The sequence below is a fragment of the Lissotriton helveticus genome, chromosome 5_2, assembly GCF_964261635.1.
Source record: "Lissotriton helveticus chromosome 5_2, aLisHel1.1, whole genome shotgun sequence".
NCBI classification, from domain to species: Eukaryota; Metazoa; Chordata; class Amphibia; order Caudata; family Salamandridae; genus Lissotriton; species Lissotriton helveticus.
In genome coordinates this window covers 3,755,798-3,782,715 of record NC_136066.1, presented here as the reverse complement: position 1 = coordinate 3,782,715, position 26,918 = coordinate 3,755,798, and the positions used below count along the sequence as shown (strand labels likewise).

The window sequence follows — 26,918 nt, the reverse complement described above, 5'->3', positions numbered from 1 at the left end:
GTTGTTGTGTTATGAATAAATATCCTTTTATTTTCATAACAACTTGTGTGGTGTCCTTTCACTTGGTGTTCAAGGGGTATATGTGATGGTATAACAGCTGGCTTAACACGCCCTCTAGAGTCTTAGCCTTAGACTGCTCGTATCCATGCTACTAGGATAGCTGGTCTATCAGGTTGACTTACAACCAATCATCAATAAGGGTTGTTTGGACTGATACATAGTGATCACTAGAATAGTGAGCACTGCATATCAGGCCAACTTCTCACAGGGACTCAGCCAACCAGGGACCGACTCATGTCCCCCTCCCACTGGAGGATGGCGTAATAGGGGGCTTACCCCTCCCCCAGGGAAGGGACCCATTTGTCCTTACCTAGGACCGAACAGCCGTGCGGTAGCTAACAAGAGGAAGACGCCCACTGAGGTGGCCCCAGCCGTACCGCCCTGTCTCCACCTCGAACCTGCTCCTGCGAAATCCTGGTGTGTCCTGTAGCTACTCTAGAAATCAAATCAGGAGTGAAGAGGGAAAAAGTAGAATCATCCTCCTCTCAATACTATTTTAAAACCTCTAAAACTCCGGAGGACCTGCCTGCCTTCAACCACAAAGACTTTGTCTTCTGTGAACACCGGATTTGTTCATCTGTAACCTCTGGCCTTGGCTGAAACCGCGAATCCGCACCACTCTGCACCTGCCATCCACGGCCCGAGATCCAGTGGACAAACAACACGAGGAGGTCACCCCGGTGATCCTGACCTGAGGTCCGGCAACCCCTGACCTGCCTCAAGCCGACGCCTGCAGCCTAAATCCGGAAGGTCCCCCCTCCCCCCCCTCAACCGCGACCAGGAGCTGGTAAGCACCTGTGCACCCCACGCCCCACGGTGTCTAACCAACCCCCAACTTACCTCTTAAAGTGGTGGTCACACATAAGACCTTCGTCCCCGAGCCTGCAGTACCTTTGCAAACCGGAGGTTCCCCATTGAAAACAGAGCGCCCGACGTTGAAACAGCACACTGCACCCGGCCGCCCTAGTGCTGCTGAGGGTGCACCTTTGGTGCTACTTTGTTTCCCCATTTGCCTTGAGTTAAAGTCCAGGAGCTTTGCTCCCACAACCAAGTAGCCTGCTAGTCAGCAGCCACCAACAGGACGCCCTCTTTCCCCCATTTGATAACATTGGGCCTCAGCACTCGGCACCCGGCTGCCCTAGTGCTGCTGAGGGTGCAACAAGAGTGCATCCTTGAGCCTGGGGGACCCCTGAGCCTAACCCCAGAACCTCAGCTCCCACAGTCCATTATCTGTGAACCGATAACCTGTTTTTCCTCCATAGGAGAACATTGACAATTTTCTTCCAAAACGTTTGTAAGTGTGGAGATTTGAAATCTAAAAAATATTCTTTAAAAATCGCACTAATAACCAAAACATATTTACTTACCTGTTTGCTGGAAATGTCCCAGGGCTGAATCTTGGTATCCAGCACTGAGTTAGAAAAGTAACGTAAAAAGTAACTAACCAGTCATTTACTCAAAGACTATTCATTTCAACGTACTGTATTTGCTAAGTGTTGCAACCTACTGCATCCCCTGTAAATCAAACAAAGTATGAATTCTATTGCATTTTCAAACTGTTCTACATTCAGCAACTTATTACTGAAAAGTATTTAATGCTTACCTGTTCCAGTCTTGCTTGGTTCTAAAAATAAACAGTATATTTTTTATACAGAGACAATTGGCCTAGAGTTCAGTTCTTGAGTGTGTGAGACCATTTGCTGACTGAGTGTGTACATCAAATGCTTTACACAGTCCTGTTACTGCCTTACTGCTCGACCAAGCTACCACTTTAGAGAGTAAGGTTCTATCTAACTTTAGCCTCTGCCAAACCTCTGGAGACCCTTGGACTCTATGCACACTGTACCTCACTTTGGTGTAGTGTGTATATATAAAGCAAGTTTCCTACAAGAATTTAATACCTTGAAATGGTTACTATGGAAGGAAATTTTGGATACAACAGGCCATGGAAAACAACCTTGGGGTCATCTGTACCCAACTTGAGTTTTATTGGAAGATGCGAGCCATTACGTCAAATCGACGGGAGCTCTGGGAGGTAACATAAAAGATTCAAGTTGTTGTTTGGACCAGAAAGATCTACTTAAAAGAAATACAGTAAATATCAGCTTTATAGAAACTAGATTATAAATTGAATTATTTAACTGTGCTCTTGCAGCGCAAAATGACATTGATATATTAAGATTCTGCGCCGTGTGGTAAACCTTAGTAGAGCCAGGGATCCTGTACTGGGTGATTATAAATCTCGCAGGCTGTGCTGGTTCGTCAAGGAATCACTGGCCACATTTTCAGCATTTGTCCTAATTTGCACAAAGAAAGGAAGGGATATTTAAGATTTGTTTTGTGGATCGCTAAATAAGATCTTAACCGATATTGTAGTGTCTCAATTGGGTCTTTACACCGAACAGGAGTATTGTACGTTTTTGGACTTGGCAATTAAAGAAATTACCGCTCAAATTTGTTTATTTTAGAAAGGGTCCTCAGTGGCCTTTCCTCGCAGGATGGAAAGAAATTGTACATTTTGCTGTTCTGTTTGTTTTAATGTGGGGTTGTAATTACGAGAATTTGAGTATTTGGCTTATTGTAGTAACTTTTATTAATTCTATTATAAAATGTTAACTTGGACTACTCGGTTTTCCATCTGCCTCCCTTTTTCTCTGGGGTGGTGAGGAGAGGGTCAAGTGTTTGTGGGAAGCAGTGGAAGGGCTGCACAGTGGCCGGTTTGTTTTCCCACTGGTGCTGGAGCGTGTGAGCTATCACCAGTTCTTTCTTCATCATAGACGATAGATCAGCTGGGCTCTCTCCTCCTCAGTCTAGAATGTGCTCTAGACAGGAGCGGATGTGGCAGCCTTCCTCCCCTTAAGTTCAGGAGTTGGCGCGTAGAGTGCCCGAACAGTGGAAATGATATTCTTTAGTAGCTGACCTCAGTTGATAACATGAACATAGGCAAGTCTTGCCTTTACCCTGCTGGTGCTTACTGTCTTCATTTATTCTGACTCCCTCCTTCCATGGCTTCGCAGTGATGGATGTTGTACTTGAAAGTTGTGTGTTGCTCATTGCAGCCCCCTGGAGCCTTACTTCTTTCTCCCTCTGTTGGCAGGAATTGAATGAGCGTTGGAGGGCCTTGCAACTACTGGCCGAAGAGAGGAGTCAGCTTCTGGGCAGTGCACACGAAGTGCAGAGATTCCACAGGTGAGAAGGGTGCAGTCCTGGGAGGTTTGAAGTGCAGAGATTCCACAGGTGAGAAGGGTGCAGTCCTGGGAGGTTTGAAGTGCAGAGATTCCACAGGTGAGAAGGGTGCAGTCCTGGGAGGTTTGAAGTGCAGAGATTCCACAGGTGGGAAGGGTGCAGTCCTGGGAGGTTTGAAGTGCAGAGATTCCACCGGTGAGAAGGGTGCAGTCCTGGGAGGTTTGAAGTGCAGAGATTCCACCGGTGAGAAGGGTGCAGTCCTGGGAGGTTTGAAGTGCAGAGATTCCACCGGTGAGAAGGGTGCAGTCCTGGGAGGTTTGAAGTGCAGAGATTCCACCGGTGAGAAGGGTGCAGTCCTGGGAGGTTTGAAGTGCAGAGATTCCACCGGTGAGAAGGGTGCAGTCCTGGGAGGTTTGAAGTGCAGAGATTCCACAGGTGAGAAGGGTGCAGTCCTGGGAGGTTTGAAGTGCAGAGATTCCACCGGTGAGAAGGGTGCAGTCCTGGGAGGTTTGAAGTGCAGAGATTCCACCGGTGAGAAGGGTGCAGTCCTGGGAGGTTTGAAGTGCAGAGATTCCACCGGTGAGAAGGGTGCAGTCCTGGGAGGTTTGAAGTGCAGAGATTCCACCGGTGAGAAGGGTGCAGTCCTGGGAGGTTTGAAGTGCAGAGATTCCACCGGTGAGAAGGGTGCAGTCCTGGGAGGTTTGAAGTGCAGAGATTCCACCGGTGAGAAGGGTGCAGTCCTGGGAGGTTTGAAGTGCAGAGATTCCACCGGTGAGAAGGGTGCAGTCCTGGGAGGTTTGAAGTGCAGAGATTCCACCGGTGAGAAGGGTGCAGTCCTGGGAGGTTTGAAGTGCAGAGATTCCACCGGTGAGAAGGGTGCAGTCCTGGGAGGTTTGAAGTGCAGAGATTCCACCGGTGAGAAGGGTGCAGTCCTGGGAGGTTTGAAGTGCAGAGATTCCACCGGTGAGAAGGGTGCAGTCCTGGGAGGTTTGAAGTGCAGAGATTCCACCGGTGAGAAGGGTGCAGTCCTGGGAGGTTTGAAGTGCAGAGATTCCACCGGTGAGAAGGGTGCAGTCCTGGGAGGTTTGAAGTGCAGAGATTTCACCGGTGAGAAGGGGGCAGTCCTGGGAGGTTTGAAGTGCAGAGATTCCACCGGTGAGAAGGGTGCAGTCCTGGGAGGTTTGAAGTGCAGAGATTCCACCGGTGAGAAGGGTGCAGTCCTGGGAGGTTTGAAGTGCAGAGATTTCACCGGTGAGAAGGGGGCAGTCCTGGGAGGTTTGAAGTGCAGAGATTCCACCGGTGAGAAGGGGGCAGTCCTGGGAGGTTTGAAGTGCAGAGATTTCACAGGTGGGAAGGGTGCAGTCCTGGGAGGTTTGAAGTGCAGAGATTCCACCGGTGAGAAGGGTGCAGTCCTGGGAGGTTTGAAGTGCAGAGATTCCACCGGTGAGAAGGGTGCAGTCCTGGGAGGTTTGAAGTGCAGAGATTCCACCGGTGAGAAGGGTGCAGTCCTGGGAGGTTTGAAGTGCAGAGATTCCACCGGTGAGAAGGGTGCAGTTCTGGGAGGTTTGAAGTGCAGAGATTCCCCCGGTGAGAAGGGTGCAGTCCTGGGAGGTTTGAAGTGCAGAGATTCCACCGGTGAGAAGGGTGCAGTCCTGGGAGGTTTGAAGTGCAGAGATTCCACCGGTGAGAAGGGTGCAGTCCTGGGAGGTTTGAAGTGCAGAGATTCCACCGGTGAGAAGGGGGCAGTTCTGGGAGGTTTGAAGTGCAGGTAGTACTTGGTGGCCCTTTATGTTTGTTTTCACCTCAATCCAGTGAAGCCCGTCTGATCTACCTTTCCAGCAGCAGAGCCCACGGTAATAATGAGATCCTCTCTCCAGATTTTGCCTCAGACATTCTAGGTGTAGAAACATTTCAAGAAAAGTTCTCATGGTGTCAAGTCTTCATCAAGATTACAGATCTGTCAATAGTTTTTTCATAATAAAGGCTGTCCTTCCTTTGGCTGTGGTGTGCGCTGCATGTTCTGAGTCCTCTAGAAGAGCTCCGTGCTGACGGTGAAGCAGGAGAGTCCTCCTTCTGTGTCTGAGCCATGGTCTGAGCCCTGCAGAACTCTGTGCTGACCCTGGAGCTCCCTCCCTCTGTCTGGGCCATGCTCCGAGTCCTCTAGAAGAGCTCTGTGCTGACCCTGGAGCTCCCTCTGTTTCTGGGCCATGCTCCAAGTCCTCTAGAAGAGCTCAGTGCTGACGCTGGAGCTCCCTCTGTGTCTGGGCCATGCTCCGAGTCCTCTAGAAGAGCTCAGTGCTGACGCTGGAGCTCCCTCTGTGTCTGGGCCATGCTCCGAGTCCTCTAGAAGAGCTCAGTGCTGACGCTGGAGCTCCCTCTGTTTCTGGGCCATGCTCCGAGTCCTCTAGAAGAGCTCAGTGCTGACGCTGGAGCTCCCTCTGTGTCTGGGCCATGCTCCGAGTCCTCTAGAAGAGCTCAGTGCTGACGCTGGAGCTCCCTCTGTTTCTGGGCCATGCTCCGAGTCCTCTAGAAGAGCTCCGTGCTGACGGTGAAGCAGGAGAGTCCTCCTTCTGTGTCTGAGCCATGGTCTGAGCCCTGCAGAACTCTGTGCTGACCCTGGAGTTCCCTCCCTCTGTCTGGGCCATGCTCCGAGTCCTCTAGAAGAGCTCCGTGCTGACCCTGGAGCAGGAGTTCCCTCCCTCTGTCTGGGCCATGGTCTGAGCCCTGCAGAACTCTGTGCTGACCCTGGAGTTCCCTCCCTCTGTGTCTGGGCCATGCTCCGAGTCCTCTAGAAGAGCTCCGTGCTGACCCTGGAGCAGGAGAGTCCTCCTTCTGCGTCTGAACTCTGTGCTGACCCTGGAGCTCCCTCCCTCTGTCTGGGCCATGCTCCGAGTCCTCTAGAAGAGCTCCGTGCTGACGGTGAAGCAGGAGAGTCCTCCTTCTGTGTCTGAGCCATGGTCTGAGCCCTGCAGAACTCTGTGCTGACCCTGGAGTTCCCTCCCTCTGTGTCTGGGCCATGCTCCGAGTCCTCTAGAAGAGCTCAGTGCTGACGCTGGAGCAGGAGTTCCCTCCCTCTGTCTGGGCCATGGTCTGAGCCCTGACCCTGGAGTTCCCTCCCTCTGTCTGGGCCATGTATAGTCCTCACCTAAGCTCTCTGTTTGAACTGGAGAGCAAAATGTATAAATGGGCACAAAGTTATAGTCTGCTTTCTCTTTAAGGACCATCCCAGTAAGGAGAGGTCAGCAACGACTGGAAGAAAATCATCTTGGAGTTTGTTCCCTGAATTGAAGTCTCTCAGTGAGCCATTCGTTCTGCTTTGGATCCACATAAGATCGCGCTTCAACCAAAGCTCCAGAACCTCTGTGTGTTTGCAGCCTCAGTGACTTTATACAGAACTCTGAAAGCAACAGCCTTTCGGAGTCAACTGGCCTCCGAGGCAACCTGAAATCCAAATTCACCAGCACCAGTCGTCCTGCATGTCTGAACGTATTTAATGTGAGGTCCTTTCTGGACAGACTTGACGACAACAGATACAATTTACTTCTCGACCTCCTGTGTTTTTACACTGGCTTGGTAGGTGAAAACTAGAAATAGGACTTAGGAAGTGAAGGTCTAAATACCTACAAGCCGGCCCTCCTTTTGTACGGGGGGGGGGCAGCCTGCAGCCTCCAAATCGGTTGCCACCAAGCTTGACTGGCTGAGATTCCTCGCGCACCTTCAGAAGACGCCAGCACCACCTCTCCGCACAAATGCAATTATGAGGCGGTTTGTTTTGCTGGTGGTCATTTGGCAGACATTTGTAGGCAAAGCACTGAGTGTTCTACCGTCTTCCCTTTCAGCACGGGTATATCTGAATGTTTGTCGTCTACAGCAGTCCAGTAATGCTGCATGTAAGTGACTGTTTGTGGATGTGCTGCAGTAGATGCGTGTGAGAAAGTGAGTTTCTGTTGCAGTACCCCCCCACCTTTTGCCTGATACGTGATGCACTTTTCCTTGGTGTGCCCTGGGCTCCTGCCAATCAGGTACCCAAGGACTGTGTTCCTTCCCTAAAAACTACTAAAGCCTAAACCCAGTTGGCATCTCTGGCCACCTGTCAGCCCCTAGTAAATGGTACCCTAGGTACCCAGGGCATGGTGACCAGAGAAGACCCCTGAGGGCTGCAGCACTTATTGTGCCGCCCTTAGGGGCCCTGTACCCTGGCACACATACACTGCCTTTGCAGGCTGAGTGCCCAAGGACCCTCCTCGACGACGCCTGCAGCCTCAGGACAAAGGACCCCTCCGACCGCGACCAGCAGGGAGTAAGATTTCCCAACCTCAAAAGACACCCCTGCATCCGGCGCCCCACGGGCCCCTGTGCCCAACTCCTGGGTGCCTACCTATCCTCCAGGATCCCAACTTACCCCTCGAAGTGGTGGTCACTCCAGAAGATCCACCGTCCCCGAGCCTGCAGCCTTTGTTCCCTTTTCAAGATCTCCATTGAATAACATTGAGCGCCAGGTGGCTCAAAAGCACCCTGCCCCCAGCCGCCCGAGTGCCCCTGGCAGGGCAACCTTTGTCCTTTCCTACTTCCCCATTTGCCCTGAGCAAGTGACCAAGGAGCCCAGCTCCCACAGCCACGGGGCCAGCTAGCCAGCAGCCACCAACCGAAGGCCCCCTGCCCCTCATTGGATAACATTGGGCCTAACTACCTCTGCACCCGGCCGCCACTGTGCCGCTGAGGGTGTACCAACTGTACCTACCTGACCCTGGGGGACCCCTGAGTCTATGCCCAGAACCTTAACTTCACCAGTCGGGTACTCACCTGGAAACTGATAACTCACTTACCTGCCATTGGATAACATTGACTGGTTTGACTCGAAAAATCTTCTAGTGTGAAGTTTTGAAACTTTAAAATATTCATCTAAAATCTGCCGAATAACGAATTCCGAAGTACTCACCTGTGGTCGGGAGAGAAGCCAGTACTGTTCCTTTTAGCCAAGTACTGAACCGCAAAAGTTATCATAACCGTGTTTACTAGTAATCTGTATTTTCTCCATAGGAACCCATTGACTGCTTTCCTATGAAATTTCTTCTAAGTGTCTACTTTCGAAAAGTTGAAATATTCCTTAAAAATCGTACCAACTACTGAAACGTAATTATTTACCTGTCTTAAGTAGAGACCCCAGTGCTGGACCTTGGAGCCCAGTGCTGGGTTACAAAAGTAACGAGAAGGTACTTTACCGGTGACCTGAATTTCCTTCCATAGGATAACTTTGCTAGATTTTCACTGATAAGTTTTTGAGTGTGAACTTTTAAAATACCTTATTGTTCTTTAAAAATCATTGCAATAACTAAAACGTTTATACTAAACTGTTTTCAGCTTAGACCCCAGGCCTGAATCTAGGATACAGTCCTAGAGTTACAAAAGTAATCGATAGTAATCAGCTGCATTTATGTAGAAAAACCCATTGAGCTCAATGTTAAATTGTGTTTAGAACTGTGTTGCCTACTGCAACCCATGTACCTATTGTGTTTACAAAGTTTATTGCCTCTTTGCAAAGTAATTACATGAGTACTCGTATCGAGAAAAGTATATTTTGATACCTGTTGGTTCTATAAATAAAACAACTACATCTTTGGATATAATAACAATTGGCCTAGAGTTCAGTTCTTGAGTGTGTGAAACCTTTTGCTGACTGAGTGTGCACAACAAATGCTTTACACTGCCCTCTTGTACTGCCTTACTGCTCGACCAAGCTACCACTTTGGAGAGCAAGGTCAGTTCTGACTTTAACCTCTGTTATACCTTTGGGATTGGTGGACTCTATACACACTGTACCTTACTTGGTCCAGTACATATAGAGACACTTTCTCACAATGCTGCTTTCCATACTTCTCCCATCTAGTGTTGGTTGTGAACATTTGCAAATTGATTTTCAATCAATTAAGTGATTTATATAGCGCAGTTAATCACCCGAGTGGGTATCGAGGCGCTTGAGGGTCATGATGGCTGAGGTGACTCCGTTGAACAGCCGAGCCTTGAGTGCTCTCGGAGTCCCCAGTAGAGAGGTAAAGGTCTGTAGCTGCCGAGGGAAATTGTTCCTGGTTTTTTTTTGCCGGCGAGGTAGGAGACGGAGCATCCTCCGCTGTTGCTTTGATGGATGCGGGGGGGTGTGGGCGAGGGAGAGGGTGGTGGAGTGTAGTTGTCTAGTAGGAGGGTGGGATTTCAGGCAGTGGGTGATGTCGGCTGGTCCTTGGTTGTGCAGGGGTTTGTAGGCGTGAATCATCTGCTTGAATTGACATCTCTTCTGTATGGGGCGCCGCTGGGGTTTTCTGAGGTGGGGGTGATATGGGTCCATCTGGGGAGGTCGAGGATGAGTCTGGCAGATGAGTTCTGTATGGTCTGCCGTCTCTGCAGAAGGTGTGTGGTGATCCTAGCGTAGAGTGCGTTGCTGTAGTCTAATTGGTGGTGATTAGGGACTGAGCGACAGTGTGCCTGGTGGTTAGCGGGAGCCATTTGAAGACTTCATGTAACATACTAAGTATGGAAAAGCAGTCCGAGGCAATGTGTTTCCTCAAAGAATCCTTTAATATCAAAATATGTTGAGACTCCTCCCTTAGCCCACAAAGCACTAGGACAGAGACTCTATCTCTGGTTTGTTTTTTTCCGCCATTGAGTTTGGACTTTTCAGTTTGAAATCTGTCCATCTCCCTCACAGCTGCCTCGCCTCAATAACTTCCCAAATGGGTGATGAACCCCCAGTTCTTCACCTGTAGTTTCATAAATGAGAAATGCTCAGTCGACCTAGTCGATTCCTCCAAAAATGCTAAAGGCCCAAGCTCTGCCCGGACCGCGCACCCCCAGTGTCTGGGCAGTGCACTATGGATGGTCTGGTCAGGGATATTTACGTACGCCTTTCCTCTACTGTCGGATTCCAGTCATAGTCTGTAAGATGAGGCAAACGTCCGCGGCTCAGTTTAGTTGCCCCAACATGGGCGCCACAACCATGGTATTCGATGCTGCTTGAACTGGGATCCAAGAGGTTTTCTCATCATTTAGTTAGTCCCATTGCTCCATACACACTTGATGTCCTGCTTCGCTCTACTTTCATTGCTTACTCGCTGGAGAAAACAATCCGTGGTGGATCTTTGTTCTGGTGCATTGTGGGCAAGGCAGGAGTCACAAGATGACTCAAAACCGAAGACGATTTGTAAGAAAGACTACTTGCAAACGTTCGGGCCGCTTTCTAAATGGCAGGAGTATGTGATCTACATCACAACAAGCTACAAACTGAAGGTTACAGAGTAGCTTATTCTTTTCTTGGGCAGTGGGTGCTGCAGATGGGTGGTGCCCATCTGAGGAGGCCGCAACATGAATCCTGCCGGACTCTTGAGCTTTTAGTGATAAGGAAGCAATGTGTCTCATCAGTCGCTCATGTTTTACCTCCTTGTTTTATTTTCTTCCAGAGATGCTGATGAAACCAAGGAATGGATCGAGGAGAAGAACCAGGCCCTCAACACAGACAATTATGGGCATGATTTGGCGAGCGTTCAGGCTCTGCAACGGAAACATGAGGGTTTTGAGCGCGACCTGGCAGCTCTGGGTGATAAGGTGAGATTCCCCGAGACCTGCCTCTGTTGCAGACCCTGACCCTTCTACGCCCTTGTTGCCACCATGTGCAGTCCCAGGTCGCATTTTTTCCTTGCTGATAAACCACAGCGTTTCTTGAACGTTGACATTGAATCGTAGAGGCGTCTTCTCAATGTGTTCTGCACTCCTCTTCCTCTCTTGCTGTCACGTGTATCCCCAGAGTTGCATTTATTCCACCCTCTGCGCTATGCCGCAGCCTTCTTCTTATGTTCCAATTTTTTCCATCTCGCTCTTTCTCCAGGTAAATTCTCTTGGTGAGACAGCTGAACGCCTCATCCAGTCGCACCCAGAATCCGCAGAAGATATCCAGGAGAAGTGCACGGAGCTCAACCAGGCCTGGAGCAGCTTGGGGAAACGGGCTGACCAGCGTAAGGAGAAACTGGGCGACTCTCATGACCTTCAACGCTTCCTTAGCGATTCAAGGTACTGTCTGCTGGACGCCTCTGAGGCAGAGGTGGTGGAACTCTGGTGATGATGCCCTTGGATCTCATCTGTGCCGTCTGATCTCTGCCTCTGCCCACCGGTGTGACTGGCCATCGATCTTACCAGCGCCATTTGGTGCTTATTCTCTGTGCCCTTTGATCCCTTCCTATACCTATCACTGTCATGGTGCCCATCAGTTTGGTTGTGTCCATGGATTTCGCATGTGGCCATCTGTGTGATTTTTTGCTCTCTGATCCTACGTGTCTGTCCATGTACTAGTGCATTGTGCCCACACCCTGAGCTGCCCTGAGGTGTGCTTGTGCCCACACTCTGAGCTGCCCTGAGGTGTGCTTCTACCCACACCCTGAGCTGCCCTGAGGTGTGCTTGTGCCCACACTCTGAGCTGCCCTGAGGTGTGCTTCTGCCCACACCCTGAGCTGCCCTGAGGTGTGCTTCTACCCACACTCTGAGCTGCCCTGAGGTGTGCTTGTGCCCACACTCTGAGCCGCCCTGAGGTGTGCTTCTACCCACACTCTGAGCCGCCCTGAGGTGTGCTTGTGCCCACACTCTGAGCCGCCCTGAGGTGTGCTTGTGCCCACACTCTGAGCTGCCCTGAGGTGTGCTTGTGCCCACACCCTGAGCTGCCCTGAGGTGTGCTTGTGCCCACACTCTGAGCTGCCCTGAGGTGTGCTTGTGCCCACACTCTGAGCCGCCCTGAGGTGTGCTTGTGCCCACACTCTGAGCCGCCCTGAGGTGTGCTTGTGCCCACACTCTGAGCTGCCCTGAGGTGTGCTTGTGCCCACACATCTCTGGCATGGTATATTTTGTCCAGTGGGCTCTTTTGAAAGGGCCTTGAAACACCTAGATTTTAAGTCCTTGCAGCTTCAGACCCGTGCCTGGAGACCTCCATGGAGGTATTGTGCAACTTGTAAGAGTAGCCGTGCCTGGTGCATCAGTGTCTAGTGTCACAGCAGGAGTATATGGGCCCCTCCTGCTACCTTGAAGTATGTTTGCTTTAATTGGTGCACTAAATCTAATTCATCATTTTCTTTATAAAGCAAAACTCACTGTGGTGCGGCTTGTTAGCCACTTTTTTCTTTGGGACCATGCTCTTGTTCCTTACCCGTCGGTAGCTTGGACCCTCTTCCGTTGAGGGATTCCGTGTCTTTAAGTTTCTGTCAGTTTGTTTTCCTGAAGCTTCACTGTTGCACAAGTCACTTTGTGCCAATGTGCGCGTCATTGTTGAAGATCAGACATCCACTTCCGTTTTCCAGGAAGGGACATTTTGAACATTTGCCTGCATTTTCCTGGGACTTTAGCTGTTGCAAACTCCATATGCTCTTTTTTCTGTTTCCCTTGTGCACGTTGGCGTGCTGGAAGTGTTACTTCTGAGCATTTGATGCGTTCCTCCTGTATTTCAGCATGCTTGAAGAACTAGCCTCCCACTGTAATCACTTCTCACGCTTGAGAAACTTGTTTCTAATATTTTCTGTCCAATGTTTCTCTTCTACTCATGAAAGGGACCTCATGTCGTGGATCAATGGAATACGAGGGCTTGTTTCCTCCGATGAGCTGGCCAAGGATGTGACGGGAGCCGAGGCTTTACTGGAAAGGCACCAGGTAGGGACCAGGTAGAGACCCGCCAGCAGATGCAGGTCCAGCCCGCACTGAACAGTTCATGGCTCCCCGTTGGGTGTGCCCATTGGGTTCAACATCTGCTAACAGTTTTGTTCTTCTTAAGGAACATCGCACAGAGATTGATGCCAGAGCTGGAACTTTCCAGGCCTTCGAGCAGTTCGGACAGCAGCTGCTGGCCCGCGGGCACTACGCCAGCCCCGAGATCAAGGAGAAGCTGGATGTGCTGGATCGCGAGAGAGCGAGCTTGGAGAAGGCCTGGGTCCAGCGCCGGATGATGCTGGACCAGTGCCTTGAGCTGCAGGTAGTGCCCTTGTGGTGTCTCCGCATTCCTTTCGTCTAGTCCCTTTACAAGACCTTCCATGACGACGAGTCTGTTTTTGTTTCATGAAGCTCTTTAACAGGGACTGTGAGCAGGCAGAGAATTGGATGGCGGCGCGAGAAGCCTTCCTGAACAGCGAGGACAAAGGCGACTCCCTGGACAGTGTGGAGGCGCTCATCAAGAAGCACGAAGACTTTGATAAAGCCATCAATGTCCAGGTAGGACCTGAGGGGTCCTTTGTAGGATGCTTGGACTAGTCGCAAGAGTTGGGCTCTTTTAAATGCACACCGTTGAGTTTCTTTTAAGTCCCTGTAAGGACTGCTTGGTGCTTGTTGGCTGGAGGGCCAGGACTGAGTTTGACTGAAGATAACTTCAGAAATGAAAGGGGATGTTGAATTAAACTAACTGGGGATTTGTCTCTCTCGAACAGGAAGAGAAGATCGCTGCCCTTCAGTCTTTTGCTGATCAGCTGGTTTCTGCCGACCACTACGCAAAAGGAGACATTTCTGGCAGGTGCAATGAGGTGCTGGATCGGTAAGTGTTTGTGGCACTGCTTGGAGTCGCGTGCTGCAGAAGCTGCATTTATTTCCGTAAGCGCACCTTGCATGTCTATCCTGAGAGCTTGACATTTTTAATAGCAGGAGGTTTCTGAGATGTTTATCGTCCTTTTCCTCAGTGTTCCCTCCAGATTAGTTTTGTTTTGGCTCCTACTGCCTCAGCCAAGCATATCCCTAGAAGTCCTGCCCGTTTGCCCCCAAGTAGGCCTACAAGAAGAGTGTAACCTTCCCCGTCCCTCGAGTCCTTCCCGCCCAGCACCCCATCATTGCCTTAAGGACTCCCCTATTGCAGCATAGTCTGCTCCACTGCTTTCTTGGTTGGTTCGTGCCATTAAGGTGATAACGTATATATATGGAAGTGCATTTCAAGTCCGGTCCTGTGTCGGCTTGCTTGCCTGCAGGTGGCGCCGTCTGAAAGCGCAGATGATCGAGAAGCGGTCCAAGCTGGGCGAGTCGCAGACCCTGCAGCAGTTCAGCCGTGATGTGGACGAGATCGAGGCCTGGATCAGTGAGAAGCTGCAGACCGCCAGTGATGAATCCTACAAAGACCCCACAAACATTCAAGTAGGTGCCATTGGGTTGCGTTACTAAGGCTGGTATGTGTTGTGAACTAGAACCGCCCATCATTCTCAGCTGTATCCCACCTAACGTCCTTCTCCAAGAGAGCTCTCGTCACCTTTACTGCCTGGCCATACTTCAGCTGGCCAGCAGAAGGCATGCCCGTAGCCTAGGCGTACGTGCCTTCTTCCCCAACATTGTACCTCTGCGTTTACCTTTTAGGATGACTGGCGGGCGGCTAGTCAGGGAGGTTATCCTGTGGCCCCTCTAGGACCCATGTCCTGTTCTACAGGTGAATTTGATCTTCTTATTCTGCATCATCCTGTTGTCTTGTGCGAGTACCAGATGGTAGGGTTCAGTTCATGAACCTGCCAAGCTGTGTCAAGGTGATAAACGTTCCCAATCTGTGTCTGCTGGGGGTATGCTTTATGTATGCATTGAAGCATTTGCTTGTTTGCAGTCGGGGCTACAGTTGAAATGCCTACATTCAGTGCTTGAGAACATTCTGACTGTGGGTGTGCGCGCTGCCTTGTCCATCAGCCGCCAGTACAGCTGTGCCCAAGTCCCGGGGTCCTGCAGGCTGGTTGTGCACAGTGTCTGGGTGCACAGCTGTGTTCTTTAGGTGTACCATAACGTGCCGCTGTTTACACCCCCTGCTGCTCGGAGCTTGCGTTTTGAGCTGTGCCGTGCCGGTAGAGGGGTACTTACCCACATGCCTCAGGGTGCTCTTCCATTTGCTTTGCCCTTTGAATTAGCAGTGTTTGTGAACACCACCGGTGTAGGAAAGTGCCCCTTTTTGCTTTGTTAGCCACCCACTTTATGCTTGAGATCTGATGCAACCTGACTTGATGTTCCCTGGGTCCCTGCCAATCAGGTTCCCAGGGCCTGTATTCTTTCCCAAGACTGTACCTTTGTACCCACAATTTCCACCTCCCTGGCCACATGTCAGCCCCTTGTAAAAGGTAGCAGGGGTACCAAGTGCCACCCTCAGAGGTCCTGTACCTTAACACACAAACACACTGCCTCTGCAGGCTGAGTGTTTTGGTGCAGAACAAAGTGAAGAGTCGACATGAAACACATCCCTGTGTGCCATGCTTACAACCCAATGCCTGGCATAGGTCAGCCACTCCTCTAGCTGGGTGCCCCATGCCAGAGGTGTGGGCACAGGTGCATGAGCCCTATACCCTACAGTGTATAAGCCAATTCTTAGACACTGTGTGCAGTGATGCCATAAAGAGTATAGGATTTGGGAGGTTGTCATTACGAACTCCACAGCACCATAATGGCTTTACTAAAAACTGGGAAGCTTGGTAACAAACTATTCAGCCCATTAAACTCACACTGATGCCAGTGTGGGATTTTATGTAAAAAGCACTGAGATGCCCCCTGAAAAACTACCAGTCCTGGTTTGGTTCCTGAATGGCTGTCCGCCGTTTGCCACCACCAGACAGGTTTCTGGACCCCTTGGTAGAGAGCCTCGACTCTCTGGGTCCAGAAACACAGCCCATCCTGGGCAGAGCTGTCATGCCCAGGATGGGCTGGGTCCACGAAGGGGAAGCTTCAAAGGCCTGCCGTCTTTGGACGCTGTCCCTGCCTTTTGCTGCCCCCAGCAACTGTCTCCCACTGGTTCTGCCCCCAACTTTGGGCGGGAGAATCGGCGGGAAAACCAAGCTAGGAGGAGAGGTGTGCCCACCTTTGCCAACTCTACCCCTCAGGTGGGGGACGTGAGGTGAAGCACACATCTTACTCCCCTCCATCTTGAAGATGAGGGGACACAGCCAATTAGGGAGAGGCCCATGGCCACCTCCCACTGGAAGGTGGCATAAGAGGGGGTGTACCCACCCCAAGGAAGGAACCTATTGGTCGCAGCCTGCACACACCTTTACCACCCCTAAATCTAGTATTTAGGGGCACCCCTGAACCTTGCCTCTTCAAATTCAATGTGACAAGAAGGACCGAAGAGCCGTGCTGCAGAAGAGGACGTCGACAACAGCTTTGGCTCCAGCCCTACCCACCGGTCTCCTGCTCTGAACTCCGTCGAGCTAAACTCGGTGTGTCCTGCATCCAGCAGCCTCCAAGAACCCCGGAGGTCTGCCCTGCCTTCACGAAGAACTCCTATCTCCCGTGGAGAACGGATTTGTCCAGTACCAACCCAACCCAAGCCAAGGACTCCACATCTGGCCGGATCCGCAAGTTCTCACCACTCTGCACCTGGCGCCCACGGCCCGAGCCCAAGTGGCTAACACCCCAGCGAGGCCCCTCCGGTGATCCTGAGCGGAGTGCCCGCGTCAGGAGACGTCCACCGCCCTGCACTTCGAAACCTGCAACCTCAATTTGAAGGGTCCCCCCAACCGCGACTGGAACCGACTTGAAAGGACACCCCTGCATCTGCAGCTCCTGTGACCTGAGATGCCCGACCAATGGTGTCCTGGTGTCTAGCTACTCTTCAACGTCATCCTCCAATCGTTGGTTCCCTTCGTCCAGCCTTCTGGCTCCAGCCTGCAGTCCTTCTGTGTGACCATCCTTCATTGAAAAGCATTTGGCTCCCGACACTTCCTGAGCACCCTGCACCTGGCGGCCCCTGCGCTGCTGGTGGTGTGGACTCGGTGCTAACTTGGGACCCCCCGTGCCCTGATCTGAATCCTAGGAGCTTGGCTTGCCCCTGAGCAGTCCCCAACCAAGATGCACCCTATCCCCATTGGCTATCATACGCCCTCTGCACCTGGCTGCCCCTGCGCTGCTGGTGGAGTGGACTCGGTGCTAACTTGGGACCCCTATTGCCCTGATCTTAATCCTAGGAGCTTGGCTCCTGAGACAGTGGCCTGCCCCTGAGCAGTCCCCAACCAAGATGCACCCTATCCCCATTGGCTATCATACGCCCTCTGCACCTGGCTGCCCCTGCGCTGCTGGTGGTGTGGACTCAGTGCTAACTTGGGACCCCCTTGCCCTGATCTTAATCCTAGGAGCTTGGCTTGCCCCTGAGCAGTCCCCAACCAAGATGCACCCTATCCCCATTGGCTATCATACGCCCTCTGCACCTGGCTGCCCCTGCGCTGCTGGTGGTGTGGACTCGGTGCTAACTTGGGACCCCTATTGCCCTGATCTTAATCCTAGGAGCTTGGCTCCTGAGACAGTGGCCTGCCCCTGAGCAGTCCCCAACCAAGATGCACCCTATCCCCGTTCGCTATCATACGCCCTCTGCACCTGGCTGCCCCTGCGCTGCTGGTGGTGTGGACTCGGTGCTAACTTGGGACCCCCCGTGCCGTGATCTGAATCCTAGGAGCTTGGCTTGCCCCTGAGCAGTCCCCAACCAAGATGCACCCTATCCCCATTGGCTATCATACGCCCTCTGCACCTGGCTGCCCCTGCGCTGCTGGTGGAGTGGACTCGGTGCTAACTTGGGACCCCTATTGCCCTGATCTTAATCCTAGGAGCTTGGCCTGCCCCTGAGCAGTCCCCAACCAAGATGCACCCTATCCCCGTTCGCTATCATACGCCCTCTGCACCTGGCTGCCCCTGCGCTGCTGGTGGTGTGGACTCGGTGCTAACTTGGGACCCCCCGTGCCCTGATCTGAATCCTAGGAGCTTGGCTTGCCCCTGAGCAGTCCCCAACCAAGATGCACCCTATCCCCATTGGCTATCATACGCCCTCTGCACCTGGCTGCCCCTGCGCTGCTGGTGGTGTGGACTCGGTGCTAACTTGGGACCCCCCGTGCCCTGATCTGAATCCTAGGAGCTTGGCTTGCCCCTGAGCAGTCCCCAACCAAGATGCACCCTATCCCCATTGGCTATCATACGCCCTCTGCACCTGGCTGCCCCTGCGCTGCTGGTGGAGTGGACTCGGTGCTAACTTGGGACCCCTATTGCCCTGATCTTAATCCTAGGAGCTTGGCTCCTGAGACAGTGGCCTGCCCCTGAGCAGTCCCCAACCAAGATGCACCCTATCCCCATTGGCTATCATACGCCCTCTGCACCTGGCTGCCCCTGCGCTGCTGGTGGTGTGGACTCGGTGCTAACTTGGGACCCCCCGTGCCCTGATCTGAATCCTAGGAGCTTGGCTCCTGAGACAGTGGCCTGCCCCTGAGCAGTCCCCAACCAAGATGCACCCTATCCCCATTGGCTATCATACGCCCTCTGCACCTGGCTGCCCCTGCGCTGCTGGTGGTGTGGACTCGGTGCTAACTTGGGACCCCCCGTGCCCTGATCTGAATCCTAGGAGCTTGGCTCCTGAGACAGTGGCCTGCCCCTGAGCAGTCCCCAACCAAGATGCACCCTATCCCCATTGGCTATCATACGCCCTCTGCACCTGGCTGCCCCTGCGCTGCTGGTGGTGTGGACTCGGTGCTAACTTGGGACCCCCCGTGCCCTGATCTGAATCCTAGGAGCTTGGCTCCTGAGACAGTGGCCTGCCCCTGAGCAGTCCCCAACCAAGATGCACCCTATCCCCATTGGCTATCATACGCCCTCTGCACCTGGCTGCCCCTGCGCTGCTGGTGGTGTGGACTCGGTGCTAACTTGGGACCCCCCGTGCCCTGATCTGAATCCTAGGAGCTTGGCTTGCCCCTGAGCAGTCCCCAACCAAGATGCACCCTATCCCCATTGGCTATCATACGCCCTCTGCACCTGGCTGCCCCTGCGCTGCTGGTGGAGTGGACTCGGTGCTAACTTGGGACCCCTATTGCCCTGATCTTAATCCTAGGAGCTTGGCTCCTGAGACAGTGGCCTGCCCCTGAGCAGTCCCCAACCAAGATGCACCCTATCCCCATTGGCTATCATACGCCCTCTGCACCTGGCTGCCCCTGCGCTGCTGGTGGTGTGGACTCGGTGCTAACTTGGCACCCCCTTGCCCTGATCTGAATCCTAGGAGCTTGGCTCCTGAGACAGTGGCCTGCCCCTGAGCAGTACCCAACCAAGATGCACCCTATCCCCGTTCGCTATCATACGCCCTCTGCACCTGGCTGCCCCTGCGCTGCTGGTGGTGTGGACTCGGTGCTAACTTGGGACCCCCCGTGCCCTGATCTGAATCCTAGGAGCTTGGCTTGCCCCTGAGCAGTCCCCAACCAAGATGCACCCTATCCCCATTGGCTATCATACGCCCTCTGCACCTGGCTGCCCCTGCGCTGCTGGTGGAGTGGACTCGGTGCTAACTTGGGACCCCTATTGCCCTGATCTGAATCCTAGGAGCTTGGCTCCTGAGACAGTGGCCTGCCCCTGAGCAGTCCCCAACCAAGATGCACCCTATCCCCATTGGCTATCATACGCCCTCTGCACCTGGCTGCCCCTGCGCTGCTGGTGGTGTGGACTCGGTGCTAACTTGGGACCCCCCGTGCCCTGATCTGAATCCTAGGAGCTTGGCTTGCCCCTGAGCAGTCCCCAACCAAGATGCACCCTATCCCCGTTCGCTATCATACGCCCTCTGCACCTGGCTGCCCCTGTGCTGCTGGTGGTGTGGACTCGGTGCTAACTTGGGACCCCTATTGCCCTGATCTTAATCCTAGGAGCTTGGCTTGCCCCTGAGCAGTCCCCAACCAAGATGCACCCTATCCCCGTTCGCTATCATACGCCCTCTGCACCTGGCTGCCCCTGCGCTGCTGGTGGAGTGGACTCGGTGCTAACTTGGGACCCCCCGTGCCCTGATCTGAATCCTAGGAGCTTGGCTTGCCCCTGAGCAGTCCCCAACCAAGATGCACCCTATCCCCATTGGCTATCATACGCCCTCTGCACCTGGCTGCCCCTGCGCTGCTGGTGGAGTGGACTCGGTGCTAACTTGGGACCCCTATTGCCCTGATCTTAATCCTAGGAGCTTGGCTCCTGAGACAGTGGCCTGCCCCTGAGCAGTCCCCAACCAAGATGCACCCTATCCCCATTGGCTATCATACGCCCTCTGCACCTGGCTGCCCCTGCGCTGCTGGTGGTGTGGACTCAGTGCTAACTTGGGACCCCCTTGCCCTGATCTTAATCCTAGGAGCTTGGCTTGCCCCTGAGCAGTCCCCAACCAAGATGCACCCTATCCCCATTGGCTATCATACGCCCTCTGCACCTGGCTGCCCCTGCGCTGCTGGTGGTGTGGACTCGGTGCTAACTTGGGACCCCTATTGCCCTGATCTTAATCCTAGGAGCTTGGCTCCTGAGACAGTGGCCTGCCCCTGAGCAGTCCCCAACCAAGATGCACCCTATCCCCGTTCGCTATCATACGCCCTCTGCACCTGGCTGCCCCTGCGCTGCTGGTGGTGTGGACTCGGTGCTAACTTGGGACCCCCCGTGCCCTGATCTGAATCCTAGGAGCTTGGCTCCTGAGACAGTGGCCTGCCCCTGAGCAGTCCCCAACCAAGATGCACCCTATCCCCGTTCGCTATCATACGCCCTCTGCACCTGGCTGCCCCTGCGCTGCTGGTGGTGTGGACTCAGTGCTAACTTGGGACCCCCTTGCCCTGATCTTAATCCTAGGAGCTTGGCCTGCCCCTGAGCAGTCCCCAACCAAGATGCACCCTATCCCCATTGGCTATCATACGCCCTCTGCACCTGGCTGCCCCTGCGCTGCTGGTGGAGTGGACTCGGTGCTAACTTGGGACCCCTATTGCCCTGATCTGAATCCTAGGAGCTTGGCTCCTGAGACAGTGGCCTGCCCCTGAGCAGTCCCCAACCAAGATGCACCCTATCCCCGTTCGCTATCATACGCCCTCTGCACCTGGCTGCCCCTGCGCTGCTGGTGGTGTGGACTCGGTGCTAACTTGGGACCCCCCGTGCCCTGATCTGAATCCTAGGAGCTTGGCTTGCCCCTGAGCAGTCCCCAACCAAGATGCACCCTATCCCCATTGGCTATCATACGCCCTCTGCACCTGGCTGCCCCTGCGCTGCTGGTGGAGTGGACTCGGTGCTAACTTGGGACCCCTATTGCCCTGATCTGAATCCTAGGAGCTTGGCTCCTGAGACAGTGGCCTGCCCCTGAGCAGTCCCCAACCAAGATGCACCCTATCCCCGTTCGCTATCATACGCCCTCTGCACCTGGCTGCCCCTGCGCTGCTGGTGGTGTGGACTCGGTGCTAACTTGGGACCCCCCGTGCCCTGATCTGAATCCTAGGAGCTTGGCTTGCCCCTGAGCAGTCCCCAACCAAGATGCACCCTATCCCCATTGGCTATCATACGCCCTCTGCACCTGGCTGCCCCTGCGCTGCTGGTGGTGTGGACTCGGTGCTAACTTGGGACCCCCCGTGCCCTGATCTGAATCCTAGGAGCTTGGCTTGCCCCTGAGCAGTCCCCAACCAAGATGCACCCTATCCCCATTGGCTATCATACGCCCTCTGCACCTGGCTGCCCCTGCGCTGCTGGTGGTGTGGACTCGGTGCTAACTTGGGACCCCCCGTGCCCTGATCTGAATCCTAGGAGCTTGGCTTGCCCCTGAGCAGTCCCCAACCAAGATGCACCCTATCCCCATTGGCTATCATACGCCCTCTGCACCTGGCTGCCCCTGCGCTGCTGGTGGTGTGGACTCGGTGCTAACTTGGGACCCCCCGTGCCCTGATCTGAATCCTAGGAGCTTGGCTTGCCCCTGAGCAGTCCCCAACCAAGATGCACCCTATCCCCGTTCGCTATCATACGCCCTCTGCACCTGGCTGCCCCTGCGCTGCTGGTGGTGTGGACTCGGTGCTAACTTGGGACCCCTATTGCCCTGATCTTAATCCTAGGAGCTTGGCTTGCCCCTGAGCAGTCCCCAACCAAGATGCACCCTATCCCCGTTCGCTATCATACGCCCTCTGCACCTGGCTGCCCCTGCGCTGCTGGTGGAGTGGACTCGGTGCTAACTTGGGACCCCCCGTGCCCTGATCTGAATCCTAGGAGCTTGGCTTGCCCCTGAGCAGTCCCCAACCAAGATGCACCCTATCCCCATTGGCTATCATACGCCCTCTGCACCTGGCTGCCCCTGCGCTGCTGGTGGAGTGGACTCGGTGCTAACTTGGGACCCCTATTGCCCTGATCTGAATCCTAGGAGCTTGGCTTGCCCCTGAGCAGTCCCCAACCAAGATGCACCCTATCCCCATTGGCTATCATACGCCCTCTGCACCTGGCTGCCCCTGCGCTGCTGGTGGTGTGGACTCAGTGCTAACTTCGGACCCCCTTGCCCTGATCTTAATCCTAGGAGCTTGGCTTGCCCCTGAGCAGTCCCCAACCAAGATGCACCCTATCCCCGTTCGCTATCATACGCCCTCTGCACCTGGCTGCCCCTGCGCTGCTGGTGGTGTGGACTCGGTGCTAACTTGGGACCCCTATTGCCCTGATCTTAATCCTAGGAGCTTGGCTCCTGAGACAGTGGCCTGCCCCTGAGCAGTCCCCAACCAAGATGCACCCTATCCCCGTTCGCTATCATACGCCTTCTGCACCTGGCTGCCCCTGCGCTGCTGGTGGTGTGGACTCGGTGCTAACTTGGGACCCCCCGTGCCCTGATCTGAATCCTAGGAGCTTGGCTTGCCCCTGAGCAGTCCCCAACCAAGATGCACCCTATCCCCGTTCGCTATCATACGCCCTCTGCACCTGGCTGCCCCTGCGCTGCTGGTGGTGTGGACTCGGTGCTAACTTGGGACCCCTATTGCCCTGATCTTAATCCTAGGAGCTTGGCCTGCCCCTGAGCAGTCCCCAACCAAGATGCACCCTATCCCCGTTCGCTATCATACGCCCTCTGCACCTGGCTGCCCCTGCGCTGCTGGTGGTGTGGACTCGGTGCTAACTTGGGACCCCCCGTGCCCTGATCTGAATCCTAGGAGCTTGGCTTGCCCCTGAGCAGTCCCCAACCAAGATGCACCCTATCCCCATTGGCTATCATACGCCCTCTGCACCTGGCTGCCCCTGCGCTGCTGGTGGTGTGGACTCGGTGCTAACTTGGGACCTTCCGTGCCCTGATCTGAATCCTAGGAGCTTGGCTTGCCCCTGAGCAGTCCCCAACCAAGATGCACCCTATCCCCATTGGCTATCATACGCCCTCTGCACCTGGCTGCCCCTGCGCTGCTGGTGGAGTGGACTCGGTGCTAACTTGGGACCCCTATTGCCCTGATCTTAATCCTAGGAGCTTGGCTTGCCCCTGAGCAGTCCCCAACCAAGATGCACCCTATCCCCATTGGCTATCATACGCCCTCTGCACCTGGCTGCCCCTGCGCTGCTGGTGGAGTGGACTCGGTGCTAACTTGGGACCCCTATTGCCCTGATCTTAATCCTAGGAGCTTGGCTTGCCCCTGAGCAGTCCCCAACCAAGATGCACCCTATCCCCATTGGCTATCATACGCCCTCTGCACCTGGCTGCCCCTGCGCTGCTGGTGGTGTGGACTCAGTGCTAACTTGGGACCCCCTTGCCCTGATCTTAATCCTAGGAGCTTGGCTTGCCCCTGAGCAGTCCCCAACCAAGATGCACCCTATCCCCGTTCGCTATCATATGCCCTCTGCCCCTGGCCGCTCTAGTGCTGCTGGAGGTGCCCCTTGAGTGCTAACTGAACCTTGGTTCTAGCCCTCAAACTCCTGTCCCAAAACAGATTAACTCACCTTTAACTTAACACTGCGTTTTTCCCATAGGTCTGAATAGTGTTTTTTTCTCAAGAAATTCAAAGTGTTGAACTGTCTTGAACTGCACAAACAGTAATCTATTTCTTGCACAAAAGTTAACCTGCTTACAAGTGTCCTCTGTTGTGTCAACTGTGTGGGGAGTACGTATCGTACCAAAGCTGAACTGTAATCTAAAAGTAATCTAAAAGCACTTACCTGCATTTTTAACCGTTTTCCCAACTGCAAAAAGTTATCTAAATGTTTCTGCAAATCCAGCTCATTGAAAGTAACATTGTATGAAGTTTAACTTAATTGCTACTAAGTAAATCTTGTTTCTAGAAATAAAAATAACAAAATAATAACTTTTTATACAAACAATTGGTCTCTATTCAGTCTTTGAGTGTGTGACATAATTTCTTGCCTGAGTATGTACAAGTGCTTAACACTACACTACCCTCTGATAAGCCTAACTGCTCACCCACACGACCACAAAGAGCTGTTAGTACTTACCCAATGTAACCCTGCTATAGCTCTGGGACTCCCTGGACTCTGTGCACACTGTGCCTTACTTTGGTATAGTATATACAGAGCCGGCTTCCTACAAGGTTTCTGGAGGTTCAGTACACACCGAAGAGCTCCGTGACCGCAGTGATGCCTCAGAGGTCCTGATCCATGAGCAAATACTCCTCCGAGGGCTCCTGGTTGTGCAGCATTGTGGATGCCACAGCCGGTGGCTTGAGGCGGTCTGTACCACAGCCTGCAGCTTGAGGCTGTGTGTGCACTGAGGGTGCCACGGCCTGCAGCTTGAGGCGGTCTGTACCACGGCCTGCAGCTTGAGGCGGTCTGTACCACGGCCTGCGGCTTGAGGCGGTCTGTACCACGGCCTGCAGCTTGAGGCGGTCTGTACCACGGCCTGCAGCTTGAGGCGGTCTGTACCACGGCCTGCAGCTTGAGGCGGTCTGTACCACGGCCTGCAGCTTGAGGCGGTCTGTACCACGGCCTGCAGCTTGAGGCGGTCTGTACCACGGCCTGCGGCTTGAGGCGGTCTGTACCACGGCCTGCGGCTTGAGGCGGTCTGTACCACGGCCTGCAGCTTGAGGCGGTCTGTACCACGGCCTGCAGCTTGAGGCGGTCTGTACCACGGCCTGCAGCTTGAGGCGGTCTGTACCACGGCCTGCGGCTTGAGGCGGTCTGTACCACGGCCTGCGGCTTGAGGCGGTCTGTACCACGGCCTGCAGCTTGAGGCGGTCTGTACCACGGCCTGCGGCTTGAGGCGGTCTGTACCACGGCCTGCAGCTTGAGGCGGTCTGTACCACGGCCTGCGGCTTGAGGCGGTCTGTACCACGGCCTGCAGCTTGAGGCGGTCTGTACCACGGCCTGCAGCTTGAGGCGGTCTGTACCACGGCCTGCAGCTTGAGGCGGTCTGTACCACGGCCTGCAGCTTGAGGCGGTCTGTACCACGGCCTGCAGCTTGAGGCGGTCTGTACCACGGCCTGCGGCTTGAGGCGGTCTGTACCACGGCCTGCAGCTTGAGGCGGTCTGTACCACGGCCTGCGGCTTGAGGCGGTCTGTACCACGGCCTGCAGCTTGAGGCGGTCTGTACCACGGCCTGCGGCTTGAGGCGGTCTGTACCACGGCCTGCGGCTTGAGGCGGTCTGTACCACAGCCTGCAGCTTGAGGCGGTCTGTACATCTATAGTGGAGGTATGCAGACCGGAAGTTTGACCTTCCAAACGTGGTCTTCTGTAAAATGTTGGTGTTTGAATGGCTGTCTTCGTACAATTCCCTGTCTTACACACTTTCAAAAGAAACATACTGAATTCATTTTCTTGATCTGTTTTATAGCTTTCCAAACTGCTGGTAAGTTGAGCTGTTAATTACACAACTGTATAATGTGGTCCACGTGTGTAGAATAAGTGTGGCCGCACGTCTGGTCCTGTCCTGTTTCTAGCTCCATCATTTGTCTGTCTGTTCATTCTTTTTCTAACCCATCATTGCCTTCCATCCAGGTTCTGCTCGTCCCCAGTGTCCACGTCTGGCTTTTGTTATGTACTGGTTTCTTTATTAATTGTAATTGGTTTTTGGGCGAGTTCTGCATGGTGTGGTTTCACCTGAGGACAGGGATTGGAGTAATGCGAACTCTCAGGCAATGAGCGAGAGGGATCACTTTGTCGGCTCCTGCCTTCCGGGGCCTCCTGACTAATCGGGGGTCAGAGGGAAGCACGGAAGGGTCTACAGACCTGCTGGGAGCCACCTACACAAAGCTTCAAGCACACCTTGTGGTGCATGGGGGTGACTGTCCTGATCTTCTTTGAGTTATTGATGGAGTGAAGATGAAACTTGGGTGGAGGACCTTGGGGGTGTATGTTTGTGGGGGTGCAGGGTCTGTTCAGAGTTGCATTGGATGTGGAAGGCGTGTCTTCTTGCTATGCATTGGGTTGAGCAGCTGGTAACACACCATGCAGAACAGTTCATGGCAGCGGTGTTTTTTGTCCTGTAGTTAGCTCTCCTTTTGAGGCGACACTTCTCCATCCTTGTAAGCACCCAGTGTGGTCTACCCTCTGTAAAGTGTCTGTCTTGTGGCTCGTGTATATTGTATAACCTCTCACCCCAGCCCAAATCCTCTTCCCATTCCCTTCCCTTATATTTACCCAACTTCCTTTGCTCTTGGAGACTTCAAACACAACCCTCCCCAAACAGCAGGAGTGCGAGTAGCGTGCACACATCTCACCTTCAGCTCTCCGCCTCTCTTGAACCCTTGTCTGGCTAACACTCTCTTGTTACTCCTGTCAGAGTAAACATCAGAAGCATCAGGCCTTCGAGGCAGAGCTGCATGCCAATGCAGACCGAATCCGTGGTGTCATCGACATGGGCAACTCCTTGATTGAGCGCGGGGCATGTGCTGGCAGCGAAGATGCCGTGCAGGTATGTAGCTTTGTTCAGAGTTCTGTGGGAGTTCGTTGGCTCCTGCCATAATGGTGTCTGTTTGCTTCCATTCTTACTGTCAATGTAGCTTCG

General features: G+C 53.7%; 1 protein-coding gene across 4 annotated transcripts in view; it reads left to right on the top strand.

Annotated features, from left to right (window-relative positions):
- The window catches only part of SPTAN1 (spectrin alpha, non-erythrocytic 1), a 342,467-nt gene that overhangs the window by 170,586 nt on the left and 144,963 nt on the right, over positions 1–26,918 (top strand). For all 4 annotated transcript variants that reach the window (XM_078646605.1, XM_078646604.1, XM_078646602.1 and 1 more), the window contains 9 exons: positions 3,158–3,249; positions 10,695–10,839; positions 11,120–11,301; positions 12,822–12,921; positions 13,043–13,240; positions 13,330–13,476; positions 13,689–13,792; positions 14,217–14,379; positions 26,694–26,825. In XM_078646605.1, the coding sequence (XP_078502731.1) occupies positions 3,158–3,249; positions 10,695–10,839; positions 11,120–11,301; positions 12,822–12,921; positions 13,043–13,240; positions 13,330–13,476; positions 13,689–13,792; positions 14,217–14,379; positions 26,694–26,825 (1,263 nt within the window). The remainder of the gene's footprint in view (positions 1–3,157; positions 3,250–10,694; positions 10,840–11,119; positions 11,302–12,821; positions 12,922–13,042; positions 13,241–13,329; positions 13,477–13,688; positions 13,793–14,216; positions 14,380–26,693; positions 26,826–26,918) is intronic.